Raw genomic sequence first — 9,750 nt, forward strand, 5'->3', positions numbered from 1 at the left:
AACAGGCAAAAATCTGGATAACTTACTGAAAAACTGACTTTTCAACTTGTTTCGAATACAACCAAAACTCCCAATAGCCAAACCCAACAAACAATAAGATAAAAATGAACTAAACAACAGTTAAATACATGGGTTCCAGAATCCAAAAATAACAAATGGGTCGAATCTAAATCAGAATCGCTATAGGACATTTGTCATGTTGTCTCTTAAAAGGAAACACAAAATGATGAATCTTAGTGTTAAAGCCAAATAAAATTCAAATTGAAGCACCACGTGCATTTGCCCTTTGATCGCGAAGCATTATATAAATTTCAATGAAATTTGCAATCCTAAAAAGTTGTATAGATAATATATTATTACTACATATGCACACATTGTTTTGTCTTTGATTTAGGCTAACCATAGTAGTTGCATCACTTTGTACCATATTGGCAATAAGAGCCTAAGAATGCAAAAAAGAGGCTTTATCACGAACTACTCTTTATTTATTTATTTATTTATATTTTTTCCTATAAGAAAGTACAGAAAGTCTCACTGACATGTTTACAAGATATGCCCATTTCATCATATATTCACCACCACCATTGCCAAGATCCTCTCTCCCTCTCTCTCAAAGCTTCAAACTTGAATTTTTCTGGACTTGTTGGCAGAGATGATAGTGAGAAATAGATAGAAGAGGAAAGAGAAATAAGAGAGAATCAGAGAAATGGTGACTCTGTCACAAAATCTGACAAAATTGTCACAAATGGGCATCCAACCAGCATGATTATTCCCATATCGACCCACAAATCCAATCGATGTTGCAGCCCCACATGCAGCTATTACCAATGTCATCAAAACCTGTCCAAATTCACATCCCCCCATCAAAAAAACATCTAAATTATCAGTATGTGCCAGTAGTAATTTTATAATTTATCTGTTGTATTGAGACATAGTGTTTTATGTACACTGCTGGAAAATCGATTTTTTGCGGCGTTTTAAAAACGCCGCTATAGGTACTGAAAACGTCGCTAATTCTTTTTGTGACGTTTAATATCAAACGCCGAAGACGCGGCCGTCGCTATAGCTTTATGGCGCTTGAAAAACGTCGGTATCTTAGTATAGGCGGTGTTTTTAAAAACGCCGCCAAATGTCCTACCCTAACTGCACTATGACGTCACTATGACATTTAGAGACGTTTTTAAAACGCTGTCAAAGACATTTACACATTTTAAAAATCTAACCGTTGGGATAGGAATATAGTGACGTTCAAAAAACGCCGCCATAGCCTTTATTTTTAATTTTATTTTTTTTAATTTTTGAAGTGGTGCTAATTTTATATGGTTGAAAAAAATACCTGTCATAAACAATTATTAAGAACTAATAAATGATGTTTATTAAAATAATAAATAAACTAAGTTTGAAAATAAAATTAAAAATAAAAAAAAATGCGACGTTTATAAAGCGTCGCTAAATATTAAAAAAAGTGACGTTTATAAAAATGCCATTAAATAAACGCCGCTAAATTCCATTTTTCCTGTAGTACGTAACGGGTGCAATGGATTGGTGCACTTTCTTCTTTCACAATAAGTGCATTAATGCAGCAGCGTACTCGTTATATAAAAAAACTTTTGTAAATATCTGTAATGCTAAATATTAGAGATTGATATCACTATTAATTATTGACTATTGTATAATAGAAAAAAGGTCAAAATTTAATAGCTTTGTTCCAATTCTTTTGTCATTTTTTTGACGTAGTTATCATTTTATCTTTCAACTATTGTGGAATCTTTATAAAATACATCTAGTAGTTGATAGCAATGTAAAACTTGACAAAATGTCAGAACTTGTGTCAAATTTTGCACCAAAGATAATAATGCCAAAATTGGGCAAGTTCAGTTATGACAACTTAAGTAACAACTTCATGCTATGCACTTAAAAAAATGGTATTTTGAAAAGTGTCAAACAAATAAAATATGTGAATTATAAAGTCATTCTGAAGTCCTCGTTTGATAACTCAATATTTTAGTCTAAAAGTCAAAAATTCATTAAAAATTTTAAAAAGTCAATAATTTATACCAAAAAGTCAAAGGTTTTATTTTCTCTCTACTTTTTGCACATCTTTTCGTAAAAAAATTTAAAACTCTTTTCATACATACTAATTTTTTTTACATTATATTTTAACTAAAAAATCAAAAAGTTACTAAAATAGCATGTATCCAAACAAGACCTTAATGTGACTTATACTGTAATAAACAAGATTTCAAAAAGCGACCGTAATCGTTATGTAAAGCCATTACATAACGGTTGTGGTGGTCACTGCCACCAGTTATGGCTGCTATAGCAGTGTGACGGAAATTCACTTATGTAACAGTCGTTTCAGTATTACATAACAGCCATAGTGTTACACACTGTAACTGTTCGTTACGCATCGTTACATCTTTTTACAACATTCTGAATAACTTCCTTTCAAAAAACAAAAGCTTACAAAAAAAAAAAAAACAAAACAAAACAAAATACTCAAGTGATCCAAGCCAAAAAAAATATCTTAAATGAATTTTTTTTTCTTTATAATTGTTGAAAAAATTTTATTCCATTTTATTAGTATGTAAAATAAAAAATATATAAACAGTGATTGTATTCATTTTTATAATCATTTTATTTAATATTTAATTGTAAATATTTTTTATTTTGTTACTACAATGTTGTCTAAAAAAGGTTTTTAAAAAAATAAATAAAATCAGTAGTTCAAAAATACTTTTTGTTTATGTCACAATTTTTATTTTTATAATAATTTCATTTAATACTTAATTGTAAATAATTTTATTTAGTTAGCTATAAAGCGTTGTCTAAAAAAATGCCTCAAAAATAATTTTCGTTTATGGCATAATTTTTATTTTTATAATCATTTCATTTAATAATTGTGAATATTTTTTATTCAGTTAGTTCAGGTATTGCTCAAAAATAATTTGTAGACATTTAAAATCAATTATTCTTAAAATCATTAACTATTAAAATAAAATGTAAAAAGCTCCTTTTATCGTGATTTGAAAATATGAAATATATTAGATCATACTTAAAAATTAACAAAAATTGATCAAAATATATTTTAAATCCTAATAAATATGATTTTGAAAAAAAAAAAAATATACGTATCGGTAAGTTTTCATTAAATTGTGCAAAAAAAAAAAAAAAATCACGATTTCGGTTATTGCAACCGTTACGCTACGACCTTTACACCTTGCAACTACAATCGTATCACCGCAATCATTACAGCGACCGCAACTCCATTCTGAAACCTTGGTAATAAATTTAAATATACATCATAAATTTCATTTTTTGAACACTTAAATGGGAATTTTTTTTTTTTTTTTTTTTTTTTTTTTTTTTTTTTTTTTTTTGTGGGTACCTTGTTTTCAGATTATAAGATTTACAAGAATGTTTACCAAATCATGCAGGAACATGTAGAAGTAGTTGTTGAGGTGAGACCAATTTCGAGCAAGGATAACAGCAACAAACAAGGATCCCACAGACAATACACTTGTAATAAGATTTGCAACAGCAAAGAACCTGCAACAAAATTTGTGAATCTTGAGCAATCTTAACAACACTAACACAAGGAAACGAAAAAGGTCTCCAGACACAGCTAATACTGAAATTAGAACATATATACCTAAATGCATAAGTTTATATACATGTCTTACTTGAAAGCAGAGGAGTAGCTGTATCGGGCATCGACCACAAGGCCATATAAAATGATAGATTGCTTATTGGTGAACATAATCCATGCAGCAGCTAATGAAGCCACAGTTGCCAAAATTCTGAGGCAAATTTGGGCTGCTAAGGAATATTTGTGCGTTTTGAAAGTTGGGTTTTGCATAATTTTGGGTTCAACACCATCCATGGTGTACTAAGAGCTCTTGAAGGGTATGAAATTGAATAAAACAGAGCAAAAACAAGGGAGATGGGAGAGAAGAATCCAAAAGGTGTAGCATTAGTAACTACAAAAGTGGGAAGTTGTGAAATTTATAGAGAGAGAAACGTGAGGAATGACCAAGAGGGGAGAGCATTGATGTGACTTAATTGAATCGTGATTCTCTTAACATTTTCAACTGATACTAAATAAAAAAACAAATTTACTACTATTTTAAATTAAGAAAATGTCATTACATTCACTAATGCCGTGTTTGATTAGAGGATTTGAAAGGGATTTGGAAAGGAAATGGAAAAGGTAAGTGAAATGTGAATAAAATATACATACATTTGACCTAATTTCACATATTTTTTTCTTTATCTTTCTAAATATTTTCTCAAATTTCCCAATCAAACACATCATAAGGTAGTTTTTTCACAACATTTAGATGGTGTTATATTACAACAATGTAATTGAAAGGATCTTAATGATCACTCGAAAGTTTTTTTAAAAAAAAAGGTGGGTTTCAACTTTCAACTATCAAATTTTTAGCACTAACGGTCACAAGAAAAAGAATAAGAAGAAAATTCTAATTTTCGTTGTTCAATATTCTCATATTCTTATTAATTATAATTAGTTAACTTAGTAAAAATGGGGTTTGATGTATCACCTGACCTATCATCTCAGGAAAGAAAGAAAAAAAAAAGTACCATTTCATGTTATATTTTTACTATTTAGCCGACGATAATTAATAGGAATGACTAGTAACATAGTGGTATCAATTCTTTGAATAGTTTCTCAAGAAAAAAGGACGTACTGATATAATTTGATAAGATTTTATGTTAGAAACACATAAACCAAATACATAATATGACATAAATGTCTCATAAAAGGTGAGTTTCACATCATGTGAATCCCATCCCTGTATGATATCTATATCCCATTTTATATTTAATCTTTTGTGTACTTAGTGTAATTTGACTATTGGATTGGCGTGGTGATAATTTGAACCATTAAATTGTAATCTCATAAGTTGGTCATCTTGAAAATGGGCTTAACATTCAGGGAGCATAGATTGAGTTCTCTGCTGAGGCTCTTGTAGCCAAGTGACATGTAACTGCGCCTTACAGTGCAATGAGTGAAATGTGTGGAGTTCAAGCTGATGGATTAGTGGCGGCCCTTTTAAATTGTAACCTAACTTTACTAATTTACTAACATTCTATCTTTGACATAAAAAAATAAAAAAACAAAAAGAAAAAACAAGACTCAGTTCTCACCACAGCTTAGGAGAAATTAAAATTGATGCCATGTCATCGTTTTAATATAGTCACTCCATTAAATGTTAAGCCCTTTCTCTATTATTCCTTTAAGTTTTTCCCCTCAAATTCAGAAATTAATCACAACTAGAGGGGAAAAAAATTGATACAAGCTTGTTGTTTTACTATTAGTTCAATTATTTATTTATTTATTTATTTATTTAAAGTTGACCAAGGTTACCAGTCTTCATAACTTGTATTATTTTTTAAGAGGTGGCAAGTTTGACGCCTCTTCTCCGATGTATAAAAAAAATCTTTAATTGAAGTTGGTTGAAACAATAAAAATGAAAAGTAGAATAGGTACTATGTACATGGAGTACAACGTTAGCGGTTTGCTCAAGCAATACCACAAGCCCTAATAATTACATTACTTACATAGCCCTAAATACAAGGAAATGGTGAAAGAATGACAATATTCCATTAGATTGTGCACGACCACACATAATCTTCATGAATTATGTAATAATTTTTTATGGCACGTGATTCTTTATTATTGAATTATGTCTCAAAATTCTTATATGATTATATGCAGTGGCCGAATTAGGATTTTGATTCATGTGAGGCACTATTCAATTAAATCATTAGCGATATCAATTACAAAGCCTAACCAGATCTAATTTTCATTTGGTGATAGAATGGCCAAAAATCAACATGATGTCAAAATTATATGCCTTAGTTATGTTTTAATTAATCGATAATTTTTTTATTTACTATTTTAGTTACTAAATATGATGATAATCACAATTTAAAATGTAATCACATGCATACCCTCCCCCCCCCAAAAAAAAAAAACACAGAAAGAAAGAAAGAAGAAGAAGATAGATATGGAGAAAAATAAGAGAGAAATGAGAGAGATAGAAATAATTATAGCAGAATATTTTATAGTGGCAAATTGTAAGGAATGTATTAAAAAGAAAGAGAAAAGAAAGGTGAGATAAAAAGATTTAGGAACATATTTAAAAATTAAAAAGGACATAAATTATAAATAAATAAAAAAATCTAATCGGAGGTAAAAGTATAATTTCCAAAAAATGAGAGGGGGCAGGTGTCCTCCCTAGTCCCCATATGTGGCTCTGTCTCTGATTCTATGGTTAAGCGTGCAAATGAAACATAGAACAGAAATTTTAAGACAAAAAATCTTTAGCCAGATTTGATATATGGTCAAGTTTCAAGACCATAATAATCAAAGACAATGTTATATAATTCTTTACAAGTAACAAGTTACAGGGTTTGTGATAATTTCAGCTAGGAAACTTGGTCACAACTCTCTCTTAAATTGGCCACACTACACATTCAGAAAGATTAAAAAAGAGACGTAGATGTTGCACAGAATACAAGCAAAGAGAGGTTGAGACGGCACGCTTTTATCCATCTATTCTATAATCCATACTGATTGTTACGGTTGCTCGTGTGAATCTCTTTGTTTCCTTCTTTGATGCATCCATCTACTTCGTTTATTTCTTACAATTTCTTTTTTTGCATTTTTTACTCCTGCTTTTTCTCATTTATTTCAAGTACTCACTTCTTTATGTTAAGCACTTTCAGTGTTTACATTTATTTCAACATGGAAGCATGTGAGCTACAGCTTGCAGTGATTTGGTTTGGTTGGAGCATGCAGCCAAGCCAAGAGCCTTAGTGGTTGTTATTTATTTGTTTATTTTGGAAAACGAGTTTTGGATTTTTAGTAGATAGTTCAATGAGAAATTCTATGGCAAATTCTATGATACATACTCCTTTTGAGATGTATATACTGCAGTTACACGTTTGTAGTCTTTAGTTATGATCTATTGTAGCATAAGTTATGACTTAGTTATGATTTCGTTATGCATATTGTGGTATAGTTATGATTTGTTGCGATGTTAATTATGATATTATTTTACTTACAATTCAAATTTTTTTTATTATACCTTATGTGTTATTCGATTATGACTCATTTTTTTAATTATGATTGGAAATCATTCAGTTATGACTTTTGGGGTAATCAACCTCACAAATGTCATAATGTACATATGACACACTTTTTTAAGGGTGTGTATCATAGGATAACCCCTACAACATATTAATAAATAAACTCATTAAATAAGATGATTATGGACTTTCTTTAGTTTTACATTTTCATAGCACATTGCATTGTGACTACTGATACATGGACCATTTAAAGTTGAAAATCCAATGGTACAAACTTTTCAAGCCAAGGATCACTTCTAATACCGTTGGTGATAAGCAAATTACAAACCTAACTCATTAAAAACCCATCTCTGTATTTTTAACTCTAATCCCATTTCAGGAAGTAATAGCTGTTTACACACTTTTTCTCTCTATATATACTAAGACAAGAGGTGAATTAGATGCCATAATAGAGTGGCTAACACTATTTTGTAGGTTTCCAACTTCTTGAAGGTTCAACTTTAGTTTGAGTATTTGAATTCTCTTTCTGCCTATGGTGTGTGTGAATTCATGGAAAACTAGCACGGCAATTTGGTGATGAGAAAGTTTTAGGTACTACATACTGGATTTGATATCGAGCTTAACAAATGGAGATTGACTGCTAACCAACCATACTGAGCTTGATTTTCTCCAACAAGAAGTCTATAGATATTGTGGATCCTAATTTTGTGTGTTGATCGAGTGGTGTCCAAAATCCTCATCTTGAATTAATTTAAGGGTAAATTACAGCAGTAGTCCCTATAATTTACCGTTTTTTCATTTTGGTCCCTGTTGTTTCAATTTAATCAAATTTGCCCCTTATTTTTATGGATTGTGTCATATTAGTCCAATAAATAACGACAGTTAAGTTTGATGGACGGATAATCATATGATGTGTCAATTTGGTCCTTGTAGTTTACAGGATGTACCAATTTGACTCCTGTTGTTTTGAGTTTCCTATAAACTATAGGGACCAAATTGACACATCCTATAAACTATAGGAACCAAATTGAAATATCATTTAATTTTTCGTCCATCAAACTTAACCACCGTTATTTATTGGACTAATATGACACATTTGTAAAATTAAGGGCCAAAATTGATCAAATTGAAACAACGGTGACCAGAATGAAAAAACAAGTAAACTACAGGGACCATTTGCATAATTTACTCTTAATTTTATCTCTCATAGCATTGGTAGGCCAAAAAAATAAGGATTTGATTCAAATAATTTAAGGTCACAATCTAAATTAAAAGGGCTTTATAAATCATAAATGCTTAATTAGTAATTTTGCATCTAAAAATACAATAAGAGTAATATTTAACTAATATTTTATTGTAGTTGGTTCAATTTTTATTTGAGAAAATTGTTGAAAAGTTCAATCTAAGAAGGGTATAAGTCCTATGGGTATTTTTTCTAGGTGAGAAGTCCATTCTTTGTAAAATATTGTGGTGAGAAGTCCATTTTATTATTTTGGAGGATATTTTGTTTCTAATTTTCTCCCTTAATCTATAAGTCCTATATGTTCAAATATTTTATCAATTTATTTTTTTTGACTATTATCTGTTCATTTTTTTTCCTATCTGTGTGAAATTATCTATTTGATTTTTTTTAACTGTTCAAAATTCTTTTTTATCTATTAAAATAACAATTCAACACGCAATCATAATATTTTTTTATCTATTGAAACAAGAGATGCTCTATTGAAAGCGGTGATTATCTGTTGAAATTCTTAACAGATCTGAGCCTTTTGTCTCTCTCTCTCTCTCTTTCTCTCTTTCCCTCTCTTTCTTTATCTATCTTTTTATATATATAGACCTCCAACATTAGAGTGTTCTTGATGAGCACCAGTCATTCGCTCGGACAACTAACGATTGACATGGCTGATGATGTGGTTTTAAGAACATTCCGAACTTCGGTGAAAAGTACGGACCAAAAGTTTGCTAGGGTGAGAGAGAGAGAGAGAGAGATTCAAAAGGCTCAGATTTGTTAAGCATTTTGAATCTCTTTCTCTCTTTCTCACTCTTTGAATCTCTATATATAAATATATAAAGGTCTCTAGCATCATAGTGTTCTCAATTAGCACCAGTCATTTGCTCGGATAATCGACGATTGGCATAACTGATGACGTGGTTCTGAGAACATTCTGAACTCTAGTAGAGAGCGCGAACCAGAAGTTCGCTAGGGTTCACGACATCCTTGCCTATGAACGAGGACCAAATCACTACTTCACTAAGGTGTTCAAGGCCTACATGAGGCTCTAGAAGTACCAGCAAGAGAATCACCAGATGCTCGTCGAGTTCGGACTTCAGGATTGGAAAATTGGTGAGATCACGTCTCAGATTGGCCTACTCTACTTCAACTAGTACATGAGGACCAACTCTACTTCAATCTGAGCTTCAATCTGAGACAAGGGTTCGATCTGACCTCTATCGTCGTCAAGATAGCGGCAACGTCAAGGATGTTGGCCTCGTGGACCACCGGACTGTTGGTTGTACTAGAGAGGTTGAGAAGGTGGAAGGAAGCGGAGCCAAGGAAGATAGAGGTCATCGTCATTCTGCGTTCATCATCATCATCATCATCTTTTATCGGAAATATGAGTGAGAGAGAGAGAG

At 31.0% G+C, this 9,750-nt stretch overlaps 1 protein-coding gene across 1 annotated transcript; it reads right to left on the reverse strand.

Annotated features, from left to right (window-relative positions):
* Nucleotides 1-529: 529 nt before the first annotated feature.
* On the reverse strand, nucleotides 530-3,875 carry LOC114312534 (CASP-like protein 1F1). The gene is made up of 3 exons (XM_028258772.2): nucleotides 3,684-3,875; nucleotides 3,426-3,549; nucleotides 530-840 (listed from the first exon to the last, which is right to left on the reverse strand). The coding sequence occupies exons 1-3, from the start codon at nucleotides 3,857-3,859 to the stop codon at nucleotides 619-621; spliced, it is 522 nt and encodes a 173-aa protein (XP_028114573.2). The 5' UTR covers nucleotides 3,860-3,875; the 3' UTR covers nucleotides 530-618.
* Nucleotides 3,876-9,750: the final 5,875 nt, after the last annotated feature.

This window comes from Camellia sinensis, chromosome 15 (genome assembly GCF_055761805.1).
Source record: "Camellia sinensis isolate YWXY chromosome 15, ASM5576180v1, whole genome shotgun sequence".
NCBI classification, from domain to species: domain Eukaryota; kingdom Viridiplantae; phylum Streptophyta; class Magnoliopsida; order Ericales; family Theaceae; genus Camellia; species Camellia sinensis.

Excerpts from the sequence above, each read along its gene's own strand:
- LOC114312534 (XM_028258772.2), bottom strand. The coding sequence starts at position 3,859 with ATGCAAAACCCAACTTTCAAAACGCACAAATATTCCTTAGCAGCCCAA. Across the intron at positions 3,550-3,683 it reads AGCTACTCCTCTGCTTTCAA|GTTCTTTGCTGTTGCAAATC; the intron begins GTAAGACATGTA and ends ATTTTGTTGCAG. Across the intron at positions 841-3,425 it reads ACATGTTCCTGCATGATTTG|GTTTTGATGACATTGGTAAT; the intron begins GTAAACATTCTT and ends GAATTTGGACAG.